This window comes from Heliconius melpomene, chromosome 2 (assembly GCF_056956725.1).
Source record: "Heliconius melpomene rosina isolate 202511_hmr_F chromosome 2, ASM5695672v1, whole genome shotgun sequence".
Lineage (NCBI taxonomy): Eukaryota > Metazoa > Arthropoda > Insecta > Lepidoptera > Nymphalidae > Heliconius > Heliconius melpomene.
The window spans coordinates 634500-662110 of record NC_140390.1 but is presented as its reverse complement, the minus strand read 5'-3'; the positions used below and the strand labels follow the sequence as shown (position 1 = coordinate 662110).

General features: G+C 34.0%; 2 protein-coding genes across 3 annotated transcripts; both read left to right on the top strand.

Moving 5' to 3' along the window:
• The first annotated feature begins 11568 nt into the window (after positions 1–11568).
• On the top strand, positions 11569–14098 carry LOC146540234 (farnesol dehydrogenase-like). The gene is made up of 6 exons (XM_085197723.1): positions 11569–11763; positions 12020–12185; positions 12404–12545; positions 12878–13007; positions 13455–13580; positions 13814–14098. Exons 1-6 carry the CDS (start codon positions 11632–11634, stop codon positions 13856–13858), a joined length of 741 nt encoding a protein of 246 aa, XP_085053849.1. The 5' UTR covers positions 11569–11631; the 3' UTR covers positions 13859–14098.
• Positions 14099–14706: 608 nt separating this feature from the next.
• Positions 14707–17470, top strand: LOC146540233 (farnesol dehydrogenase-like). Of its 2 annotated transcripts, none has more exons than XM_085197735.1 (6): positions 14707–14845; positions 15040–15205; positions 15430–15571; positions 15760–15889; positions 16328–16453; positions 17125–17470. In XM_085197735.1, the coding sequence occupies exons 1-6, from the start codon at positions 14777–14779 to the stop codon at positions 17167–17169; spliced, it is 678 nt and encodes a 225-aa protein (XP_085053861.1). In that variant the 5' UTR covers positions 14707–14776; the 3' UTR covers positions 17170–17470. The 2 variants fall into 2 exon arrangements, with proteins under 2 accessions (XP_085053861.1, XP_085053869.1); XM_085197743.1 differs by having other exon boundaries at positions 14752–14895.
• The last annotated feature ends 10141 nt before the right edge of the window (positions 17471–27611 follow it).

Here is a 27611-nt window from a genome sequence, read left to right as displayed (position 1 = left end):
GTAACCCTACTTTCCATCGAATTCGGGAGGCATTGCGTGTTGAGTCGCGGAACTCTCCGCCGCGCCTTGCCTCGACACCAGAGCGAAGAAATGGAAATATAAGTTTAAATAAATATTTCATTTCCTCGAGTGGGAATCGAACTCACTACCAGTCGGTTTAACAGTCACACTTTGTGCCCCTGTGCCACGACTGACCTTACAGATAGTATATTATTCTTAAATTTTATATATATTTCTATCAATATAATTATTTTTTTTATATTTATTTTTTAGTGTATTTTTTTTCTGTTTTAGGGTTCTGTACCTCGAAAGCAATAAAACAGAACCCTTATAGGATCTTATATAGGACTTAGTACTTAAATATTGTAATAATAATTTAATATCAAATACGTTAATCGACTATGCAAATACTCTTAGTATAATAAGTACTAAAACATATGTTTAAATTATAATAAATAATAATGAAGGATGTTAATCCATTTATTATATTTTTATATTTTTACGTGAAGCCCTTGAAGTCCACATGATGGCAGGCTTTGTCAGGACATAAATTAGAGGCATTTTCAGCTACAAATGGAGACATATCTTATCTTAGAATAACAAAAAACACGATGCTTTCAAGTATGAAAGCATCTATTGTAAAAAAACTTGAACTTGTTTTAAATAAAGAGAGGATTAATACAGTAATAGGCTGCTCTTAATTCGCAAGTCCCAGGCACTGCTGTGAGCTCCTCTCCCTGTAACGTATAGGGCTGATAATTTCACGCTGTATCCCGCATATAGCAGGGTAGGCAGAAGGAACCTAATATTAAAACACTCCGTTCCTCTTACTAAAAGTAAGAGAGAACGTAATAGATCAATTTACGAAACGATACGTTTTCCTAGAGGCGTGGGTTCGAATACCGCTACGTCAAATTTTTGTACCGTTTTCCAAAATATTTTACTTTCTTATTATTTTCATTTGGAATTATGTTTTTAAATTTTTTATCATTTAATTATAACAGCGAATAAGCATTTTAAAAGCGTGTATTTATTTAAAGCACACAATTATTTACGAACAACAGAATAATAGTAACACATTTGTGTTTATTTATTTTAATAGTATTTCAGTAAAGTTTGGCCAATTAGTATTACAAACAGATTATATAACCAATTAAGTATGGTAATATAAAATATGTTTAACGTAATATATTTTTGTATAGTAATAACAATAGCTGTTTTATTAATATTTCATTCATTACGATTGCTAGTGGTAGATATTTGCTATACACAATACAATTTAACTAGCGCGGCGTTAGGTTCCACCACTCAAATTGCAATGTCTTGAACATTCAGAGGAAAGTGAGGAAGGAAATGAGGTTCTGCTATGTGTAGATTGTTGTGCCGCAGGGGCACAAGCGTGTGATTGTAAACGAGACGTCAGTGAGTTCGATTCCCACTCCGTGAAATTAGTTATTGTTGATTAATTTTTTTTTTTCGCTTTGGTCACAAGGCGAAACGCCGCTTTGAGTGTAGTTATTCAACATGCAATGCCTCGAAAATTCGACAGAAAGTGGGGAATGGGGTCTCTTAACACTAGGTTCACTCTGTATATCCTGCTTCATGTGGAATTCACCGTAAAGCTGGAAAAAAAGATCATTCAAAATGTATAGCCAATATCTAGAAGCTATAAACCAACGACAGATTCATTTAACACTCAATCTCCCGCATCACCGCCGTAATTTCATTTGACCGGTAATTTCCTGAGGTACGGAATTCGATTCCCGACCGTTTACCGTGTTGTGGCAATTGATTCTATTACTAAGCTGAAGCAGACAAATCTAGTTACTTGTTTGTGTTTTGTTTTTATTAACTTTTTCCTGCGGCTTTGCCCGCGTGATGAAATGGAAATAATTAATTTTGTATGGAAATGACAGCGCGAATACCAACACTGTTAGTGACGTGATGTAATTAGCTTATTCTAATAACCGTACCCAATAAACTGTTTAACTTAAAACATTTTTTTAGTAGTTCCTAGGATAAGTAGAGCAGGAGCACAAGCGTGTGACTTTAAACGCAACGGTTATGGGTTCAATTCCCGTTCGGGGGAATAAAATATTTAATATTTTCATTTCCTCGCTTTAGTAATGAAACAATGCAAAGGGCGGTGTTGAGTTCCGTTACTCTATACGCAACGCTTCAAGAATTCGGCGGAAGCGGAACGGAAGTGTCTTACTAAGAAATGGAGTGTATTAACACTCGGTTTCCAGATTAACTCTGCCTACCCTGCCATGTGCGGGATACAGAGTGAAACTAAGAAAATATGACAGATTTTTTTAAAACATTATATATTCCAATCATTTAAATTCGTCTCATTTTTCAGGATTATCTGATATTTTGAATAACAGATTGCTCTAAAACGCTCTAGTGTTGCAATCCTTATGCATATTGGAGACGGTTTTACCATTTTTATCCACACAATTTTAAACCTTATAATCAAGAAGTAAAGTCTATTTCAAGTTTTTTGGAGATCAATCGTAAACAATGCTGATCTTATTACTAAGGCTCCCGGCGCTAAAATATCTTGAAACCTCTTTTAATATTCTATTTCATTTTACACTAACTTTACACCGTGTCATTATTTATGAATATTCTTTTTTGATTGGATTATAAAGCAGCATCAGGCATATTCCCGCTGAAGATCAGAAGGATTATAGTGTTAAAACACTCCGTGCTCTACTTTACCCTCAGTTTTTCGAGATATTACATGTTAAGTGGAGGAACTCCACGTTATCCAACGACAGACAGACGGAGGGACGGACTAGATTTGGGGAAAAAACTAAGAACAAAATATCTTGACATTGGATTCTCATAATGCTACAGAAAAAATAGAGAATTTCTTAAAACCATCTAGAATACGTAGAATATACGTATTTCTATAGAACATAGCCAACGCTTACCCTGCAATTGGGTAATTGAGGCTTTCTAACCCACTTGTTACAACACTAGCGAACCACTAAAGTCAGCACATTTTAGGGATGGGATTAAGCTAACACGATACGGGAGCTTATCGGTTTAGCGCTTTCATCGTAAATATAAAACGTTGTGTAAAGATCTGGTAAAAGTTATAATTTTTTTTATATAATATAGTTTTAAAATTGCAATGTTTTTGACAATTTAGACTTAATTTTTTAGTTTAATATTGTATATTACTTAGGAAGGTAGACATAATTATAAAATTTAATGACTAGACACTCAGTTCTTTACTTTGGTGGAGGTTCTCTCTCCTTACCCCGCTATATATTCGATCTAAACTGAAAGTAAAAGGTAACATAAAATTTTAGTTCCATTTGGAAGAAAGCAAAATTACGTTCCATTCCTCTTTGTGGTTACATTTGAACCATATATATCTTCTTGAAGGTCACAGTTATTAAGTACACTAACATTCATACATTTGACATATTATACTTACATACATATATGGAATGGAAAACCAAGTCCTGTATATTATACGAACATTTAATAGGTTAAGTTTGACTTGTGGCTAGAAGTTAGCTTACCTGTTAAAAGTTATATGTGACTAGTTTAAGATTTAAAATAGAAAATCCTGTCTTTTCTATTCCCGTTGAAATTTCGGGAAATCCTCTGTTGGTGAGTCTTTAGGCTGTCCTGACGCAGGGGCACATGCGTGGGACTGTAAACGTAACGGGTTGTGGGTTCGATTCCAACGCTCGGGAAAAGAATTCGGCGGAATGTGGCGTACGGGACACAAATGGTAACGGAGTTAATGAACACTAGGTTCCAAGGTTCCCAGGATTTGTGGCACCAGCCCTGTACATTTCACGACGTACCTACGTGAGGCCATTTTAGCGCAGCGCCACGCCATCGTGGAGACAGTTGTCGGTTCAATTTCCACTTGGGGGATTGAATTATTTTAATTTCTTCACTCTGGACTGAAAATTTAGAAAAGGGGGTCTTAACATTAACCTCTGCCTCCTTCTATAAGCAGGATACAGCGTAAAGCTAAAAGAAAATACAAACGAAGAGAATAGCGATCCACTTCTCCATTTTAAATATCACAAAAGCAAAACTTAATAACATGGAAAAGTTTGTAGAATTGAATAAAATGACTAGCGAATATGAACTTTCATAAATTTCACTCCGGAATTTTCATTCTATTCATAAAGTGTGTACCTACTGTAGAAGTTGCCACACTCGCCTCATGCTGGTACTCTAGCAGAGTGGCTTTCCACGTGTATATTAGAATCTGCGGGTTTTTGTTGCTCTTTCTGTTTTAAATGGACAGATATTTTTTTTTAATTTCACGCTGTATCCCGCATATAGCGGGGTAGGCAAAGGTAATTCTATTTCTCAAGTCCGTACATTTTCGAGACATGGCATATTGATAGGTGGAATTCAACGCCATGTGTGTATCTTATTACCATAGAAAGGAAATGAAAATATTTTTTTCTCGAATGGGAATCAAATCCATAACCGTCGCGTTTAGAGACTCTGTGCTCCTACACCATGACGGTCTCAGAAAAACAGAATGAAAAATGGTTAAAAATTATGTAAACGCTATATTACAAGTAAAAGTAATTATATAAAAAATATGTTAACGCCTAAAATTATATAATAGCAATGTTAATATACTCGTATTGTGCTATTTTTTTAGGTTTATACTCACCTTATATTGCCTCTGAGGGGCGAAGTCCGCCTAGTGTTAAAATTTGGAGTAAGTGACAGAATTTTTAATCGGTTTTTTGCCTTCAGCCCAATTTTCAAAACTTTGCAAGTTGAGTGATAAAACTCAATAACACGCTATGTATGTATTGTGTTATTTATATATATTTTGTGAAGACCAAAGAAATAAATTTTAAAAAGTATTTCATTTCCTCGAGTGGGGATCGAACCCATAACTAACTACGTTTACAGTCACACACTTACCCTCTGCATCACTACTGGCCTGTATACAACGTGAAGGTACCTATCTGTTAGAGAGAAAGGTGTAGTCAAGAAGTGGTCAGTGAGAGAGCAAGAAGCGCCAAACGCTGCAGTCTGTGCATAACTTCTTCATCACTTGCACTGTCATCAATTCTTCAAATATGCCTTCTGGGAGATCCTTATGCTTTTTATGATACCTTTCTCCAATATCATCGATACTCTATTCTCGAAGGTTAACCGAGAACTCCGGCCACTAGCGGCGTTAGGGTAGGGCGAGCCTGGGCGACCGCCCAGGGGCGCCGGATAAAAAGGGCGCCGTAGACGCCCGTTCAGGGCGCTTTGCGCAAAGATCTAAAAAAAAAAACAAAGTCATCGTCATTGAAATATTTATCAACTTTGAAAATAAAATTGCAGACAACATAGACTTCGAATGCCTAATAAAAGAGTTCGCAGATAGAAAGGCTATAAGAAGAGAAATTTTATTAGTTTTTATCATATTTTTTTTTTAAATACATGGTTATTTCGTTGTACTCATTCCCTGTTTTGTATATTATTGAAATGTAGTTAGGGGGCGCCGAAAAAAAATCGCCCAACGCGCCGGTAGTGCTAAAACCGGCCCTGACTCCGGCTGCGCTGCCTATCTTACCAATCTTACATCTTCATAAGTCTTTGTTGCTATTCCTGTCACTCATTCTCTCAATATGCCCAAACTCCTCCAGAACGTTCGTCTTTTCCTCAATGTGAGTTCTAAATATATGCTCAAATATACAAATTTGAGATTGAGGCCGTCGTGCTGGAGGGGCACGAGCATGTGACTGTAACGCGACGGTTATGGGTTCGATTCCTGCCTCGAAAATTTGGCGGAAACTGGGGACCGCAAAGTCCTAAGACTGGGTTCCCTCTGCCTACCCCCTAAATGCAAGATACAGCTGAAAAAAAAGGAAAACACATTTATAATAGTTAGCGACACGTTCACTGCGCTACAAGAGCGTTTTAATCATATTTACCGTTATATTAAGCTTTAGATAACGACCGAGTTAGATAATGATAAATGAAAGTCATTATTGCCGCATAATCTTGTTACCGACGATTGTTTAATAGGTATATGCTCTGCTCATAATTAAGATGTTTATAATTTAATCTCACGCTTTATCCCGCACTGGGTTCCCTTTGCCTAAAAAGCAAATGGAACCTATTGTGGAATTTAAGACACGTGGAAGTCAATGCCGCTCTTTGTAAAGTTCTGTTATTTAAATTTGTAAAGTTTTACGTTGTAGGTTCGAATTTCACTCCAGATATTATACAATTCCTCTCTCTAGTGGGGCGCTAGGACTCGTCTGTCGATTTTGCTACTTGCGGAATATAAAGTGAAGCTAAAATAAAAATGAATTAGTGCTGGATTTATGTACGATTTTGTAGTTCTTATCTATAACTTATATAAAATAAAAAACGATCAAGTGTGAATCGGCCACGCGCTCGCCTAGGTTCCCTACCATTATCTATAAAGACTTAACTATACATTTTATACTGTTTCTTTGTTTCCTAGTAACTATTAAAACACTCTACTGATCTTAATAAACGACGTCGTTTAATTGGTCCCCATGGCACGAGTTTTACAGGATATATTCATTTACAACCAAATTCAAATATAAAATATTCTTTATACTAAAAGAGACTTTTACAAGCACTTTTGAATCATCGAATGAACATAAAGCTCTCACCGACTCAGAAGGTTCAAGTTCTGCTGTTCTCAGCAAGAAAGAAACTCAACAGTTACTCTTTTCAATATCGAAGTTAGAATTTTATTGTTCAACACAATAGTACAATGACAGCTATCCTGCATTAAATTCAAATGATTTATTTTAAGTTCCTGCAGAAACAAATTTAAAACACACTGCGGATTGCAGAATACGATTATAGAGACGTATACTTACTTAGACCCATATATTATTTATTTACATTTAGGAGGCGACAACTATGCGTTAAAAGTTTGTTTTTCTTTCTCGTACCTTTCATATGTTTGTCACTGTCTTTTTATGGTTTTTTTGTTGTCTTTATAATTTACATATTCAGTATTTGTTGTTAAAGTTTCATTAGAAGTATATCATTTATAAAAAATTTAACTACCTAATTTTCATGGTTCATGAGATACAACTTGGTGACAGATGGATAGACAGACAGCGGAGTCTTAGTAATAGGGTCCTGTTTTATCCTTTGGGTACGGAACTCTAAAAAGAAGCAGGAAAATATGAAGAAATTAATATAATACTAAATGCTCGATTAGATAATAATTGAACAGTTATTGTAATAAGTTTATCAAGATAATATTTCCAATATTTTACTTATTTGTGATGATTTTCCATTTTCACATGCGCTTAGTTATTTAACACTTTTACCTGGAAGCGGTTTCACGCCTTTACCCGCATAGGCAGGCAGAGGGAATCAAATGTAATATTGCATGGTCAGTGACAGAACTTAATACGTTTTCTCTAAAAGAGCGAGAAAATGACGATAATTTTAATATAACAATTTCCTCGAGTGTGGTTCGAACTGACAAAAGTAGAGTTTTCAGTCGAATGCTGTCTCAAACAAATTCTTCAACTTTATAAAATTATTTTATATAGAATATGAACATATTTAATAAGACAATATGTAATAACTGCATGTTCTAATATTCCCCTTTTATTTTTTTTTATATAACAATGTACTATACATACATACAAACAGACATTATTCCATGCAATTTCAACCAATTTTTATATTACAAAATGAATATGAACAAAATCACTGTAAAAACATGACTTAACATAATAAGCGAGTGGTAATTATAGATAGGGCTGTTATCTTTTATCATTATTCTATAATCTGATAACGATTTATTTTAGTCAAAATTATATTTATTATTTTTACTCTAGCGTTTTCCTCCTCCTCCTCCTTCTCCTCCTCCTGTTGTATTATGAAACAATAAAGGCCATCGTGACGCAGGGTCAGAAGCGTGTGCTGCAACACGACGGTTGTGCGTTTGACTCCCACGGGGAGATGAATTATTAATATTTTAATTTTTGCACTCTAGTGCAGAGACAAAAGCGCGGCGTTGAGTTCCACCACTCAACACGCAATGATAAAAATGTATATTTAAAAAAAGTTTCTTCAATAAATAAAATAAATACATCAGCTTCACGCTGTATCCTGTTCACATCAGGGTAAGCAGAAGGAATCTAGTGTTAAGATCCTTCGTTCCCCACATTCTGCCAAATTCTAGAAGCATTTCGTGTTGATAGTGCTTTGCCTCGACAATAGAGTTTAGAAATGAAAATATAAATTTAAATAAATATTTCATTTCCTCGAGTGGGGATAGAACCCACAACCATTCACGTTTACAGCCCTGCGCCACGAATGACCTCAATAAAATACTAGAATATATGTAGGGAACATAGGGAACGTAGTCAACGAGGCAATTCGTAATATATACTGTGTATTATTCATCAGGCCTCTACAAATATTTATGTGGGGACACTGGAGCCCTGGACTGGAGTCTAATAATGTTAGTCTAAGACGAGACAAATTAAATATTCAATTATGTGCATTGTCTATGTATAAGGGTTGTAGGTTCGATTCTCACTTCGGCTAGACATACTCCGTCTATTTCTTGGTTCTGGTCATAAAACAAAATTTGGTGTTCCACTACCATTATTATTAAATTTTCTCTGACTACTCCTGACATATGCAGGATATAGCCAAAAGCTAAAAAAATGCAAACACACTCATATATAACTCATTTACAATGAAAAGGAACAACATTTTTCCATTTTTTTGAGTGAATTTTATTCGTAAAAAAGTTTTTAGTCACGTTTTACGCCTAGTGGTATTTGAAGCTCTATCACTCAAAGTTTTCTTTTATTGGAACTAGAAAAACATATTGTAAATATTTACTCCAAAGGAATTTATTGATTCTCTTACTATCGTATTCACGTTAAAATATATTTTCTCTACTTTAGTTTACCCTGAATTAATATATGGCATTAATTTTAACTGATTAATTTTAAATGACAAAACGCTGCATCGCAAAGCAGAAGGCGGAGAGGATATAATATTAAGACATTTCGTTATCCGGTTTCCCCCTAAATTGAGACATAGCATGTTCTGGATAAAACGCGACGTTGAAATAATAATTGAAAAAAAAAATGAAGAACCTAACAAAACATGAAGATTTTAAACACTAAGCGGTGTTGGTACATTTATTGCCATTGGCCGTTATATTTATGACGCTGTAGAACCAGCGGTCGCTTATCGGAAAACGTTTGGAAACTGTTTAATTTAACTTATCTGTTGGAACGTTACAATTTTTTCTTCTAGTTTTTTTTTATCTTCTTCGTGTATCCCGCACATAAGAGGCGAGGCAGAAGGAACTAATCCCATAGCTTTCTCACTTTCAGCCGATTTCTGGAGGTAATACGTGTTGAGTGGCGGAACTCAAAGCTGAGCTTTGTTTCGTTACCAGAGCGAGGAAATGAAATCATAAAATATATCATTTCTACACGTGGGAATCGAAACCACAACCTGTCGCGGTTATAGTTGCACTTAGCCCCTTGCGCCACGACTGCCCAAAATTAAAGAATACCATTAAATTGTATCCCACATATAAAAGGATAAGCAAAAGAAAACTATTCTTAAGACATTTCGATTCCTACGTACCGCCAAATGTTCGAGACATTATGTTGAGTGATCAAGCTTATAAAATTTTGTATACCAGATTCGTGCTTTATCTACTAAAGTGGAAAAATGAAATCCACCCCGTTAATAGTTAGACGTCACTGCTATTTGAATTTAAAGTAATTTAACTAAAATCTATACTAATGATGCAATTCTAAGTTTCGCTTCAGATAATCTCGTCGTTATTGATAACCGACAGCAACCTATTCGATCATCCACAAGCAACATTTGTGAACTGTCCGGAAATGGACAATCCTTTCAAGATTTATGTGCGGGGTTTTATGCTCGAAATTCTATGGTTATGGAAAATATGCTTTTGATAGTTCCTGGTCATTTTATAATATTCAAGTTTGAATATGGTAGAGTATGTTTGTTGGAAAATTCGAAAGTCGATCTTAGTCGAGAACACAGTATGCAAAAAAATAAAATAATTCAATTTAGATAGTACATAGCACAATTAAAGACGGCGGGTGCAAGTTGCGACATCGAACGCTGCGCTTCTGGACTGTAACCGATGTATGTACGGCTTGGCCTCCTTTTGGACTTTGTGCCTATCTCCATACCTGTTTTACACTAGCTAAAACTATGGTCCAGCTAAACAACGTATAAAAATTCAAGATCTTGAACAGTCCAGCTAAACTATAAGGAATAATGAAATGAAATGGTGAATGAAATGCCTTAACTATTGAGTCTTGGACAAAGATGCTTAGCACTAGGTTCCCTCTGTCTATTCTGCTAAATGTTGGACAGAGCGTGAAGCTAACATATATTTCAGTTCCGTATCAATTACAATATATACATAACATACACAGTTGTTTTCTATGAAATATTGACAAATTTTCACTATTTGGTTTCTTTCCCCATTTGTACAGTATATTTTCACTTCTTGCCAAACTATTTACCAACCTACGTTAATTAATTATTAATTGTCGGTCGACGGAAGGTTTTGTTTATATGGCGAATTTTATACAGGGGAAGACATCGGTTGACTTTATATTTTCATTTCTTCGCTCTGATGTTGAAAAAAACGCGGCGTTAGAATTCGGCAAAAAGTGGGGAACGTAGTGTCTTAATAAAAGGATATAATTTATTTCCATTTCGATGATAGTGGACGTACAAGCATGAGGACTCTCCGTAGGGCATGTAGGGCCTTCCGTAGGAAATGTAAAATGACGAGGCGAAAGAGGTATGCAGAGACCGTAGCGATTGGCACTCCGTTCTCTCTGACTACTCTGGTAGGAATAAATCCTGAGGCTAAAAGCTATTTTTTTTATAATTTAATTACTTTTTCTAACGAGGATTGATTTTATAAGAATGTGATATAAATATAAAGTGCCACAGAAGAATTTCATATATTCATTCAAATAACGTCTGTTTTTAATGTTATATGAAGAAATTCTATTCTAATTTTTTTGTAAATATTTCAACAATTTATTTACCACTTTTAAATTGAAAGTATATTTTCCACCGTATGCAGTGACTGCAAAAATGTGTAGTTTGCAAGAAACGTTTGCATTGAACTTCTCACGCGGCTCTCGGATGAGCCACATGGCTCGAATGGTTCAGGAAGGTAGGGTTCATTGGTTAGCCACGTGGCCAGAATAGAAATATTCAATTTTTTATATAGCGTTCCACGTGCTAATACTATAATTATACTACTAAATTAAACTAATATTGTACATTTTTTTCATAGTCTAAAATTTAAACGAGGAAAAGTAATAAAATAAAAAAAAATGTATAATTAATTTACATAATATATTGATTGTTCTTTTTAAAATTAACAATTTTATTGTTATATCGGTGATCAAAATTTTATAATTTATGAATATCATCAGTGATATGCATAATATACAATATGATAATTGTACTGTGTTATCATTAAACATGATAACTCAGCGTTTTTATTGTATAAAAGTTTCAGTAATTTTATTTAATATCAATTGAGCATAAGTCGTGATTGAGGCTTGTCTGTTGTTTTTATATACATAATTTATAATGGAGCGCTGGGCAGGAAAGGTCGTTGTAGTGACGGGGGCTAGTTCGGGCATTGGGGCAGGTCTCAGTGTGAGACTCGCTAACCATGGCCTTACAGTTATTGGAATGGCACGCCGACAACATTTAATTGATGTAAGATTTTTATTTATTATTAATATAAAATTAAATGCTGAGTTAAATCATAAGAAATCATAATAAAATTTTACCATAATTTTTTAGTCTGTTCTAAACCAATTTTATTTTTTATTTTCCAATTTATCATTGTTCTTTTTTTAAAGTACATAATAATAATCATAAATTTATTATTTATTTTTTATTAAAATCAAATAAAATATTACAACATTTTTAAGCTGACATAATTAAACATACATACATACATATTATACAGGAAATAGCCAAGAAAGTTACTGGTAAAGGCAGTATTCACTCGAGACAAGTAGATCTTTCCAACGGTAATGAAATTAGAGAAGCTTTCCAATGGGTGGAGGAGAAGTTTGGAGGTGTCGACATCCTTATAAACAACGCAGCCTTTTTGCCCATTGGATACATTACCGGTAAAATATTTTTTTATACTTTGTCACGCTGTATCCTGTACGTAGCAGGCAGTCAAAGGAAAATTTAAAAATTCTTCTTCTTCTTTTCTTAAAAAACAGTCCTATCCCAAAATTTTATATATTTAAAATTTTTAGTAACTATCACAAATTATATAAAGTTTTATATTGTGCTATCGTGACATATACATTATATTTTTATTATTTTTTCTCTTATATAGATGGTGGTGACAGGACTTTAGATGACAGTGCCATTGAGTTAACCCTTGATGTAAACCTGAAAGGCTTGATTTTGAGCACGAGGTTGGCCTTCTCTAGCATGAGAAAGCGGGGCGTTGCAGGACACATCGTTAATATCAATAGGTAAGAGTATAAGAGAAAGAGGCCAGTTGCAGCGCAGGGGCATAAGTGTGTGACTGTAAACGTGATCGGATGTGGGTTCGATACACCACTAGAAACGCAATGCCTTTACTAAATCAGCGGAAAGTGGGGAGCAGAGTATTTTATATTAGGTTCCTTCTGCCTTCCTTGCCGCATGGGTGATACAGTGTGATGTTAAAAAAAGAGAATAAATAAATACATAAGTAGGTTTATAGCCAATCTTTGCCAGATATCTTCACTTCATCATCTATTACAAGGATTTATGTTTAATTATATTTAGCAAAAATTTAAACAATTTCATTCACTTTTTACAGTGTGACTGGTCACTATGTCCCACACGCACGCACAATGTCTGTATATCCAGTGACTAAGTATGCTCTTACTTCCTTCAATTCTGCACTAACTAGTGAGCTGGCACAGTTTAAGAGCAATGTGAAAGTTACGGTAAGTTAAATCTTTAAATTTCTTATACTTACTTTTTTGGCCAAATAAGCTTTTTGGGTATCATTCCTACTCGACGATGCATTTCGTAGTATCGCATCACATCACATATTTAAAATTTTTATTTCCTCGCTTTAGTATCGAGGCTCAAAGCGCGGCGTTGAGTTCCCCCACTCAAACGCATTGCCTCTAGAATTCGGCGGACAGCGGGAAACGGAAATGTCTTAACACTAGGTTCCCAGGTTCCCTCTGCCTTAGCTGCTATGTGTGAGATACAGGGTGAATTTTAAAATTCAAATATAGATAAATTTGTACGATATCCATAACAATATAGATATTAAGAAAATATTAGAAATTATTGAAATATAAGCGCTCCAAGAATAGTAATGAAAGGATTTTGTTCTTTTAGAGTCTTTTAAGAATAATAATAAAATAATTTTGTCTTTTTAGAGTATTTCCCCAGGTACAGTGGACACGGATATGCCACCTGAAGAGTTAGCAGATGTTCCCAAGTTGAAAATAGATGAAGTAGTTGATGCTATTGTATACGTTCTCGCAACTCCACCATCGGTTAATGTAAGGATTTTTTTATATGATATTCTCTTACTTTTTAGTCTACGTATAGATAAAGTTAATATATTCTGTTTTTCGCTTTTTACCTTAATTGGAGGTACTGTTTGATGAGCAGTGGAAACGAATATCGACATTTGTGAATCAATGTAGGAAAATTTTAAGAATTTATTTCATTAATCATTTCATGAAGACTCAAAGTCTTTATCATTTAACTTAACAACCATTTGTTGTTTCAGATTTACGAATTGGGTATTAAGGTAGTAGGCGAGGGAGCATTATAAGCGTTTAATACCAATCCAACGATCTGAGGAGCTGTCAGAGAAGTGTCCTACCGTTAATACCAAGATTACTTCAACATCTATCTATGTCAATGATATTACTTGTGAAGCCAAGTAACATAATTTTTTCCCAAATTTTTTGTTACATTTTTGTTATAATGTGATCATAAATGTAAATTGGTACATAAATGTAAAAGTGCCAATTTAATTTTAAGCAAATAAATTTTATTTATTAAAAAAATACTCGTATATATTTTATTTTAAAAAATGCACAATTGAAGGTTAAGAAAATACAATAACAATTACCTCCTGTTTAGCTGTTAGATGTCCAAATAGCTACTCTAATATACCAATATTTATATCTGTCAGTCAAATTGCATTATATATGCGAACGGCTAAGGAGTGGAACTCCCTGCCTGCTGAACTGTTCCCCGTCAAGTGAGTACTATCTAGGCCAGCATGCTCCACCTTCACCCACATCGTCGCTTACCACTAGGTAAGATAGCGGACAAATGCTTGCCTATCAACAATAAAAAAAATATATATATTCAACATTATTAATTAAAGATTACCATTAAAATATATATATTAAGATTAAACTTTATTAAGATTATGTTTAATTAAGCAAAGATTTGCTGACATATTATTAAGTTTAAAAAATATTTAATTAAATGCAAGGTAACTTTACCAATTTAATATCAAATCAAATAATCGAAATAGTACAATGTCATTATTGAATAGGAGTCATTTTATCTTTAAGTCGCTAGAAGCGGAAAGATTCGATTGATAATTATAAACGTGTTTATAGAAAAATTGATAAAATAAAGTGCCTGTATGTATATATAGATTACTCTCATTGATTATTAACACTTTATACACTTTAAACGTGGGTAAAGTTTGTGATATTTAAAATAATTTATAATGGAGTGCTGGGCAGGAAAGGTCGTTGTAGTGACGGGGGCTAGTTCGGGCATTGGGGCAGCTCTCAGTGTGAGACTTGCGAAGACCTCGGTCTTATAGTAATTGGAATGGCACTAGCAGTTGTTATTTTTATTATTATTTTTTATTCGTCTTTTGAATGATTTAATTTAAAGAAATAGTAACTTAATATTTTTACACGTTATTTCATGGTTATAAACTAGAAGTTTTGAATTGTAACAAATAAATAACTATTTGTTTTGCAGGAATTAGCTAAAAAAGTAACTGGCTTTGGGCGCATTCACTCGAAACAAGTCGATCTCTCCGATAGTAAAGCAATTAGAGAAGCTTTCCAGTGGGTTGATGAGAAGTTCGGTGGTGCTGATATCCTTATAAACAACGCTGCCTATTTGCCAATAGGATATATTACTGGTAGGAGATAGCTTTAAAGTAAAAAATAAAAATAATTTATATTATACCATTTCTTTCATAATTAAATTGAATGTAAAAATACTTCGCAAAATATTTAAAAAGAACTTTAATAATTTATAATATAAATAATTATATTTTATTCAATATTTATTCTATTTACCAATTTTATAAACTTAATAATAATTAAATATTACTTTTAAACTTAAAATGATTACCTCCAACAGATGGAGCTGACAAGTCTTTAGACGACAGCGAAATTGAATTAACGATTGACGTTAATCTAAAAGGTGTCATTTTGTGCACGAGGGTGGCCTTCTCCAGCATGAGGAGGAGGAACGTTGCAGGGCATATTGTTAATATTAATAGGTAGAATATATCGTGAAAGTTTGAAATTTTATTTTATTTATTTTACATTGCTTTATTTCTCACTTTTTTAACTTCATCGTTCTCTTAATCACTGAAACTGACTAATTTAAAAAAGTTAAATACATAAAATTGTATAAATTAAATAAATTTAAATGGACTTATTAGGTAATAATTTGTGTTAATTTCAGCGTGGTTGGTCACTACGTCCCAAAAGTGCGTTACACGAGTGTTTATCCAGTGACTAAGTATGCTATCACATCATTCAACGCTGCGTTGACCAGCGAACTCGCTGAGTTTAAGAGCAAAGTCAAAGTAACGGTAAGAAATTGAGATATTATAGAATAAAGTTTATATATCTTTGTAAATGTATATATAACTTTATTTAAAGTAAAACATACAATGTGAATTAAATTATAATAGCGTTTCATTCACTTCAGAAATTACACTAACGGCAGGGATGGGTCTCACAGACCCTTTTCAACTGTGTGCTCGGCCAATTATAATTACAGCGCAGTGATAAAACATTTACCAACGACGAAACGAACAACTCAACAGGTCTAGCTACTAATGATAATGACAATGATATACGTTCAATAACTGAAATATAAGCAAAATAAAATGTGTGGATCCATGAGACCCAACCCTCGTGACACCGGGTTGAATTATATCAATATATTTAAATGTATAAAAAAGGATTACAATAAATAATAAATACTAAATATAACATAACGATAATACTATTTATCAACTTTTCAGAGCATCTCTCCCGGCGCAGTGAACACAGGTATGCCACCTGAGGAGTTGGCCGACGCGCCCAAGCTGCAAGTAGATGATGTTGTTAGCGCTATCGTATATGTTCTCTCGACGCCACCGTCAGTTAACGTGAGGGTCATTTGTTTTATCTATATATATAAAATCGAAAGGTCACTCACTCATCACGAAATCTCAGAAACTACATGTGCTAGGAATCTCAAATTTTGCATAGAAGTTACTTATAGGACGTAGGTGCTCGATAAGACGGGAATTTGTAATATTCGACTTCTAAGGGGTTGTTTTTGTGGTCGAAAGTTTGTATGAAACTTCGTTACTAATGACATTTGTCTTTGTCATTCGTTACTAAATGCTAGGAGTCTCAAATTTAGCATAGACGTCACTAGGACGTAGTCATGGAGACAGAAATTAATAATAACATAGTTCACGCGGGTGAAACCGCGAGCGAGCCGCTAGTACTTTATATTGCTAAAGGATTTGGAATGAAAATATCTATTTATATTTAGCTTAAAAGAAATGTAAATTGAAAATTAACATTAATTGAGGCCTGAGATTGGGCATCAAACTGTAAACGCTTCGATTGTGACTTCCATTTCCATTCGGGGAAATGACATATTTCCAAATCCTGGCTCTGGTTACAAAAAAAATTGGCATTAAGTTTCGCCACTTAGCATGCAATATCTAGAAAACCGGTAGTAAAGGAGGATGGACGGTGTGTCCTAACAATTCCTTGCTATATGCAGGATAGCGCGTGAAACAAAAGTATTTGTTTAATGTTTCAGATCTACGAATTGGGCATCAAAGTGTTAGGTGAAGGAGCACTATAAGACTGTTTATAGCATATTTTGTAACAGAATGTCAACGCCAAACCCATAATATTTCTGGGTAATAATTTAAAAATCATGTGCATTAATTGATGATCGTGCCCTACATTTTCAATTTTCAAGAACTACTGAAAATTTAACGGATCAGTAACTCTTTTGTGGTCGCTGCATGTAAGGTATTTGTATTTACAATATTGTTTGATTATTTCAACAAGTAATGGAAATCGAGAGCATTTAATTATGAATGTGAAATTAAATTTGTAATATAATTTTCAATAATAATAAATATTATTTATTAATTGGATTCAGTTTATTTTATTTAAATTGTTTGAAATATACGGGATTATATAACAATATAATGGTAAGATATTAAAACGAGTGAATGATTGTGATATATCTGGGAAGTAGATTTGGTAAAGACGGAAGATATGAAATGGATGTGGAAAGGTAACAGAGTGAGGGAACGTTGCCCTAGCTGCATTGATGAGTCGGCGAAACGTCAGCGCAGTTGCACGTTTGTCCGCACGCAATGCGACGAAAGCGGTAAAACATAGGTATTGCACAGACTTAATGAAAGAAACGTGAATTCTGGGGAGACGCGATCTCTTCGTAAATCCTCTATGAAGAGACACATCGCACATGACGAAAAGGTTTATGAAAGAAAAGAGAGCAGTAAGAGAGACAGTTGGAGACCTAAGATGACTCGAATATAATAGTATTTTCGAAGGTCATCTGAGGTCTCGAGGTCAGTGTCTTCATTCGGAAGAAAGTAGGGAACGGATGTGTCTTAACATTAGGTTTCCAGGTCAGTCTGCACATAGCACGGTTACTCTGCTATGTGTATAATACGGTATGAAAATAAAAATAAAACATAATATTGTATATTAACATATTATACATTTTATTTTTACATTGACGTAAATCATAAATTAATTAATAAGAATTATTCATATATAACCAAATATGTAATATGTGTAAGTAAACATATAATTAGAGTTGAAACGTCTGTAACAATTCATCAACGTCGTTCAGTGACGTAGTGACGTGCATTTGACACTCGCGCCCGCCACGCATAAATCTTGTGTACACTAAGTGACATTGACACATTTTATTGTAATTGATGTATTATTAGCGAGCTGAGCAACTATTATTAATTATATCTTGTGTAATATTTGTAAGTCTGACCAACTGTAATATAATAAATTTAAGCAAGCAAAATTTGAGGCCATTCGTGGTGCAGGGCACAAAGTCAGACTGTAAATGCGATATGTAGGTTCGATTCCATTTATTTCAATAAAATAAGTATAATTGAAATTGAAGGATAGTTATGAACGGAGTGCCTTAACACTGGGTCCCGTCTGCCTAGCCCACTATAAATTTATATAAACAAATAAAACTTGTCCAAAGATATTTTTTCTACTAACTTTAATATACGATCTTCTTTTAAGTACTTAACAAGAACTTGAACACAGTGCGAGTAATTAGAGTACCTACGTGCAAACTTCACGCGAGATGAGTGAAGACGTCTACAAGTCAATATACCTCTAGCACTGAATAGAGAGGTCACCTACATAGAGGCAGGTCACGGAGCTAAACAGGTTCTATGAGGCTTTCACGTTAAATGGCAGGCTTTTGACATTTTGTAGGAAACAATGAAATATTTAAAGACATTAATGTGTCATTTTCTGTGCAAGTGGTTTTAGGGCATGTTATGTTTTAAAAAATAGTGGGTTTTTTTAGCTTCTGTGTATCACGTATAATAAAGTAGGCTGTGGGAACTTAGTGTTGAGACACTCCGTTCCCTAATCGGAGAAGTGCCTTCCAATATTTGATTTGTCTTATTTAATGTCGTTTTCACTATTGTATTTTGACAAATTGCCTTCAATCTCGACTTTTTCTTTTGTTTCAATCGGTGTATAAATGAAAAAATAATATGTGAATATAAATTATTTTGCGTGACAAAATTGTTACAAAGTAACTGTGTTATTGAATTAGCTGAAACTATAAATGTTACTAGAACACGAAATTAATTAAGATTAGTGACTAAATAATTGTTTTGTTCAAGCGGGCGAAGCCGTAAGCGGGACGCTAGTTTGTAATATAATTAGGATATATCTAAAAATAAATACTAATTCATTACAAATAGGTATATCCCAGGTGCACTATAACCGTAAAAGAGAAAATTTTCCATAGTTTATATGAAACATTGTAAAACAAAGGCCATTGGGTAAGTTAGATAAATTATTTTAATGCAATACTTGTTTGCGACGCGAGTGCACGCCAATAACAGTTTAGGAGATAAGTTGGTTGAATCAGTTTGTAGCGTTTTCCGATAGCGTTAGTTTTGCAGCTACGAACAGTATACGATAGTAATTGATGGTGTCCTATCATTGCGCTAGTATTATTGGCGTTTATAGTTTTCATTTGATTTCGCTTTTGTATCCTGTAAAAAAGTATACAAAAGAAAGTTTAGGATTTGGAAAAAAATGAAGATATACCGTTTTGTTTACCGGAACTTAACGCTGCATTCACGGCGAGGCGATGAAGGTATTTCATTCTCCTAAACGGGAATTGAACCCACAACTGTCGAGTTTATAGTCAGACATCCATCATTCGTAATTAAACTTGTAATGAAGCATTATTAAATTTGAGGGTATTTCGATGTCGGGCTTATAATTTATTGTTCTTTGTAATTAAATTATACTGCGTTGGAAATAACATTAGCTCGGTTTGTGATGCGGTTGTGTTATTACTATTTTCAGTTTTAATTAGTTTTTGGTAAGACTAAACATAGAGACGTCACTCGTGGCGTTGGGAAACATGTATACGACTGTAAACACGACAGGTTCTGGGGTCGATTCAAATGAAATATTTAATATTTAATTTCCTCGAGTGGGAATCGAATTCACAACCATCGCTTACAGTGACACGCAACCCCTACACACGACTGGCCTCGAAAAATACATAAAACAACAAAAACAAGTAAATATCATTTAATAAATTACCTACTCGTGGTTCAAAAGCGTAACAAGCTAATTATAATTATTCGACATCAGCGACCTCAAACATTAATATACGGGCGTTAATTAAACGGCACTTTAGTTCTAACAAAAGTACAGACATTTAGTTGTTATTTTGTACTTAATTTATACGTATTGTAGCTTAAATAGGTGGTAGCTTCGTATTTAAATGTATTTAAAATTGTCATCGTGGTGCAGTGGTCAATCGTCTGTTAAAGCTTCGGTTGTGGATTCGGTTCTCACTGAGTGGAACTATTTATCCTTACTTTCTCGCTCTGGTTACAAATTACAAATTTCATAATTCTAGGTTAACCGGAAGGATCCTACTATATTTTGATTCTCTTTATAGACTCGAAATACGCGTCTTTTGCCATTTAAGGCTATTAGGCCCAGGTTCCCTCTGCCTACCCTGCTACATGCGGGATACAGGCTAGCTAAAAAGAAACATTGTAATATAAAAGAGATTACAAGCATCGAAGCATCTAATCTATAAAGACTTCGCAACGTTCAGAGGACGGATACATGCATAATATACGGCCAATTTGCATAGCCAATAACCCGTACGAGTAACGGCTAAGTATACATTCACTTACTTGATTAAATATCAAAGCTGGTACGAGTATGTGATGATGATATGAGTTTGTAGGAACAATAGATTTTTTTTATAAAATTTAGGTAATATAAGATTAATTTTAACATATTTTTTTGTAGCTCCACGCTGTATTTAGCAAATAGCAAAGTATCTAGAGATCTACCTTGATTGTTAGGAATTCAAAAACGTTCCTTACCTTTAAAAAACGCCTAAAAAAACACTTTCTAGCCCTTTAAATCTTTTTAACCGTACTTACTTAAGATAAGTGTAATTTTTTTTTTTCTTTTTTTTCCTTGTTCCTATACTATTAGTATGTATCCATATGTTAACATAATTTATAAAGTGTGTGTATGTTTCAATGTATGTAACTATGTATGTATTTATATATATGTATGTATGTATTTATGTATATATGTATCTATCTTTGTGTAGGTTTATTTATTTTATTTATTTAATTTTATATAGTTAGTACTATTCACACCCTACTCACTATTTATTTTTTATTTTTTTGCGATTTCCAATGCCATTATTGCGCAATAAAGAGTTTTATACTTATACTTATACTACCTCGAGAACCTAGTGTTAATACACTCCGTTTCCATGTAAATCCTTTCTTTATCATCTTTTTGCCTTTTTGGAGATATTGCGAGTTGAGTGGAGGAACTAAAAGTCACGCTTTGACTCGACGGCAAAGCGCATATACGAAAATATTAAATATTTTATTTCGTCGAGTGGAAATCGAACCCAAAACCGGGTTAACAGTCGTACGTTTGTGCCCATTCATCACGACTGGCCTCTTAATATTGATTAAAAAAATACAAAACTAAAATAATTAGCGTAAGCACTTATCATACTCGTATAACTATGAGAACCACAACGAGACTAGAGTCTGCGCTGCCCCTTCCCTTGTAAATAGGGGTAAACTAAGCCGCCTGGTGGTGTGGTATTTTTCCAGTGTTCAAGGTCTGGGTGAAAAAATCAGTAAACGTAGAGTTCCACGCACGTGGATTGTATTATAACTGTGTTATATATAATCTTTACTTATTTTTATTTATTCACGCGGGTAATGCCGCGGGTGATTGCCTGTCTACATACACTATTATAGGAAGGGACATTATACAAGCGTTTCAGTATTCGAATCTACGACCGTTTAATACATATTTATGAAGGAACTTGTTTAACTTTGAGATCGAAGAGCGATGTTATAAGTTTAGTTCCGTAATTATACAGGATTCTATCGAACTCTTTGATGTAAAATTGTTCGTTTGTTTGTTTTGGTTTTCATACATACATAATGTGGAATTTATAATTTGAATTTCCGCTGAATTCTCGAAGCATTACGTGTTGAGTTGCGGAACTTAACGCTACGCTTAACCTCGATAACAAAGCAAGGAAATGAAAATATTAAAAAATCAGTAAATTATTTATTCTTCCTAGTGGGAATCTAACTCTCAACTATTGCGTTTAAAATTTAATGGCTTTACTAAGACGGCCTTACTTTTGTATAAAATTTCATAATTACATTTTTGATCTAAAAATACGACGCCGCCTTTCTAAGAGAAAGATGACAGGACAATATTAGTGTCTAAGCTCTTTCTTGCCGAGCGCCCGTTAACTGTCACCTCCGAGCTTCTTCTTACCATAATTGACTTTTAATTGATTTAAAAAATATCTTTTGTATCTATTTAGGTTTTATTATTATTTAAGAGAGACTAGCGCAATAAAATTACTATGATATTAGAACTAGAGAGAAGGTCATATAAAAAAATAGGTATTTACTTGAGGCCACAACATTGCACACAAGCGTGCAGTTTTAAAAACAACAAGCTGCTGCTGGTTCAATTTCCACTCGAGACAATGAGTGGCAACACGCAATGCCTCCAGGACTCGGTGGAAAAAGAGAAGCGGGAGCTATTTAGTGGGAACAGAGTGACTTAACGCTAGGTTCCCAGGTTCCTTCTGCCTACATTTTTATGTAAAGATACAGCGTGAAACATATATATATTAAATTTAATAATAGTGTTGACCAAGCTACTTACAGAACGAACGATTTATAGCCCGCAACTTCGTTTGTCTGGTTTAACTTATATTCATTCGCTCTCTATGAAAGAGACAAAGCGCTTAAGCGCGGTAACTTTCGAAACTCAACACGATCCAGCAATACCAGGATCCTGCGATATCCCAAACATAGGCAGAGGGTATCCTGCTATATACGAGATACAGCGTGTTACTAAAAAAAACTACAGTCTATACTCAGTCAAATACAAGCTTACATATAATATTATACAGATTAATAATAGTTAACCGCTAATTGATGTCTCTAAGTGCAGCCATTGGACAGTTAGAGTCAGCAAAACAAGAATTTATACAAATAAGTGCGGTCCGTCCTCTAATGAACATGGAAAATGTCAAATAAATTAAATGATGCTTAATTTGACACATCATCACCGGTCGCGCTGGCGCTGCAACTCGAGTTAATACATTTTCGGCTTTGGTACATTATTTTGGGTGTAATGTTTTTAATTTGGTTTTGAATGATACAATAGAATAGAGGCCAGTTGTGGCGCAGAAGCACAAAACTATGATTATAAACGCCACAGGTCGTGAGCTCGATTCCCATTCGAGGGAATGAAATATATCATATTTTCATTTCTTCGTTCTAGTGTCGAGGACACGCGCGGCGTTAAGTTCCACCACATTCAATGCCTCCATAATTCAGAAGAAGTGTGGTGGTACTAAACACCGAGCTTTGTCTTTGTCACCAGAGCGAGAAAATTAAAATATTAAATATTTTGAAAACAAATTATTTAAAAATTTATATACGATTCAAATCTTTAAATATTTTATACACAATTTTTATCTTAACCAACCATAAAGATATCGATTGTAGTAGTAGTAGTGATCGTGCTACGCCGTAGCACCGCTCCCGCGGGAGCTACGTACGTCTACGCTGGCAATTTACGTGCTACGTAATAACATTTGTTGAGTTTCGTGAAATCTACTTCGTGTTTCAGGATTGCGATTTTTATTCTGTTACTGTATCAAAGGAGTTAGTTTATATGGTTTGGTATGCAATGCTTATTTACTTTTATTTTACAGCTTCACGCTGTAGCTTGTGCTGAGACACTCCCCTTTCCACTGGAGACGAAAAGAAATGAAAAATGAAGTGTTTTGATACTGGATCTCTCTGTCTACTCTCTTATACATATTGTATGGTATAAAGTGTGAAGTTAAAAAAAATAGATATTTAAAGAAACATTTTTTGGCTTTTCTATATTTTAAATCACTTTTGTATATGATTGTATAGTTAAATTATTCATCTAAGATTTCAGTAAGAATGTAAGTCGTTTAATTTTTAGTTTCAATTATGATAAAATCACTGCCAGTTCTCACAGCATTTCATTAAAACCTATAAAAAATACGTTATTGTTAACATACTTATAAAAATTTAACAAAAGATTAGTAAAGGTAAAAACAATAAAAAGCAGTAATATCATATTTATAGAATATATCTATTTCCTTATATCCTTATAAGTAAATAAAGCTTTCTTGTAACATATAATTAGACATATTTTTTCATCACTGAGAAGCTGAAGTTTCGATATAAGAAAATAATGAGTTTCAAATTACTTTTGAGGTCGGTCTGCTTGTAAATAATCTCATATTTATTTCACTTGTAATCCGATAAGTTGTAAATGAAAGTTGTTAGGCCGTCCGACTGTAATCGTGACGATTGCGGGTTCGATACCCATTCGCAGAGATGATTCTATTGTATGCAATTATATATCTTTATTTCCCCGCTATGTAAGACTATGTTATGAGTACTCCTTGTTACTAAGCACGCAATGCTTTCATTATTTAGCATAAAGTGGGGAATAGAAGTGTCTTTATGGGAACGGAGTATGGTAACACTAGGTTTCCAGGTTCTTTTTGCTTGCTGTGCTATGTGCGGTATACATGACGGGAATGAATTATTATTCCTTTTGCCTTGGTAACAAAACGAAGACTATTGTAGAGTTCCCCTACTGCACACACGAGGAATGTTGGTTGGAAAGTGAGAATTTCAAAGAGAGTAGAAGAAAGAAATTCACAAATGACACAGAAATTGGAGGAAAAAATTGTTGTCGAAAATAAGAACCTCATGTTGTTTTTACGAAGCAGTTTGTTAGAATGAAGCCTATGATATGATAAGTATATAGTCAATACGCCGACATAATATCCGGGTGCCGACTTTAGGAAGCTCCACAAATATTTCACATTTTCTCGAGTCTATGAAATTTCCGTTACTCTTAAATTGCGATATATAACTCGTGTCATTGGATACAATAGAGATAAGATATAATAAGGATTTAAAATGATAATTAAATAATTTAATAAGCTTCACGTTGTATCTCGCATCTAGCAGTGTAGACAGAGGGAACCTAGTGTTAAGACACTTCGTTTGCCACTTTCCTCTGAATTTCTCACTCACACCTTTGTGCCCCTGTATTATCAAGTAAAGTGACAATAACTGTATAATATGAGGGCCCGTCGTGGCGAAGTGTGATAGCGTGAGACTGTAAAGGAGTTGCATCACTCCATTCTCCATTTTCAATCAACTGGCTTTAGAAAGCTTATGCTATACTAATCAAATCTAAACCTTTTTTGAAAGAGAAATTTTGCGTGTACGTTGTTTGGGAAGTGGATTAATATTGCGGACTGCTCAAAATTCGAGAGAGAATCTCCACGCATAAAATTATTAAAATGATTTTGAGTTCTGGCTTCTTGCTGTATTCTGCACAAAGCACGGTAGGCAGAGAGAACCCACACTCCGTTTCCTTTAAAATACGTCCGTTCTCCATTTTAAGACAATGATTATTTTTAAATTGGTTTTCACTATTTATTCCTAGCCAATGATATAAATATTTAGTTAACCTTTGCAAGAAAAATCTGTTTTCCCAACTATGAATAAAGATCCTTTTACAGAAACCCACAGAGCAAGTCGAAGTTCGTCCCCAAGTTTGCTTTCAACTAAAACATTAAAGTTCTGGACTATTGTTATTGAAATTTCATTATCTATAAGAATCTTGAGATGGTCTTGAGGATCTTGTTAGTTTAGTGCGCAATGATTTTTTGTTGGGATTTTTCTATTTTGTTTTATAAAAATATTCTATATTTCATTTTTTCGAGTGGGAATCGAACCCACAACTTGTCGCGTTACCAGTCCCACGCTCCTGCGCCTCGACGAGTTCATGATTATTTTTAATATATATTTCATAGTATGAATTCGTAATAAATATATACCAAGGCTTTTATAATAAACATAAATGCGGCTTTAGTTGGAAGTCATGAAATTTGTATTCAGCATTACCTACCTGTATTTAGGTCATATTTTATATTTAAAATAAGGCCAAAAATTAATAAAAATACTAAATTTTCTTTTCTTCTTCATTTTATAGTACTTTCTTTTTAGGTATTACATATTGCAAAAATATATATTTTTTATTAAGGTAAGTTTAATTTTATTTTTATGTTTGTACTCCTAAATATGTATGTTTATTATAAAATACACATGCCTAAATGTCTGTTCTTACACATTTTTATATATATGCTGATGTCGCTATATGAATTAGTATGTTTTTTTCGTGTTTTTTAATAACGTATATTATACTATACATTGCCCCAGTTGCAGTCGTTTACCTTTCGTTGGTGGTGTATAGTATAATATACATTGCCAACTTCACGGGTTCAATATTTTTTGGAATTTTACTATAAAATGTAAATTTCAAGTATGTTTTTCTTATATACTAAACCAATTTTATTATAATGTAAAAGACAGTTGTACTGCCGCCTTGATATAGTGGTTCTAGAAAGCTTACACACAAAGTTATGGGTTCGATTCCCATAAAAAATACTATTTTTATTATTACTGCATGACTACCTAACTGTATAAAGGGACAAATAATATTACATTCATTATTTACCTATTTATAACACAATATGGTTTGGCTTATCTTTGGTGTTGGTTTTTTGCATGTGTCTTTTGCTTTGGTTTTAAACTCTATGGGTGATAGAGCTAGGCGCATTTTCTCCTTGGTGCCTGAAGAGAATGCAGATTCTGACACAAGTGACAGAGCTAGTAATAGTAATGAAGCTGGAATGATTGGATCAACAGAAAGTTCTTCAGAGCCATCGATAAATTCAAATCTCGAAAGGTTAAACCTCTTACAAATTTCTGATTATGAGATAGGAACGCATGCAGCTGATATTCATGCCGATACCACCGAAGTGTCTCTTACACCTCATTTCTTAATTCTTTCTTGTAAAGAATGAATGCAGAAGAAAATCGACGTCAATATAAACCAAATAAGCCTTGTAAATGGAGTTTCAAGAACTAAATCAGAGTCGGTGTGTGACATCATGTATGAGTTCTTGCTCTACATAAGAGATGACACTTTTACGGGCATTATCGCTGAAGAAGAAGAAGAGACTATGGGTGTTGGAAGTAAAAATAGTTTTAGCTTTATATACGACTATTAAGTCGAAACATTTCAGTGAAAAATTTACACGATTTCCCGCCAAGCAAAAATACAAAACCGGTATCTTAACGATCTTGCGATGATATTGGCTATGACAAATATTACCATTGGCCGCAAATAACCGGATATCAAATGTGCAAGTACATGTGTACTGCAAAGCTGGCGAGGCACGTACCATGTGCATAAAATGTAAGGTTTACCTTTGTTTTGTGAAGAATCGAAGGTGTTTTTGGAGTACCACCGCAAGCAATAGGATCTCTGAGTTATTATTTTGTAACAAAAAAATATTTGAGAATGATTTTTTTAATTAAACAT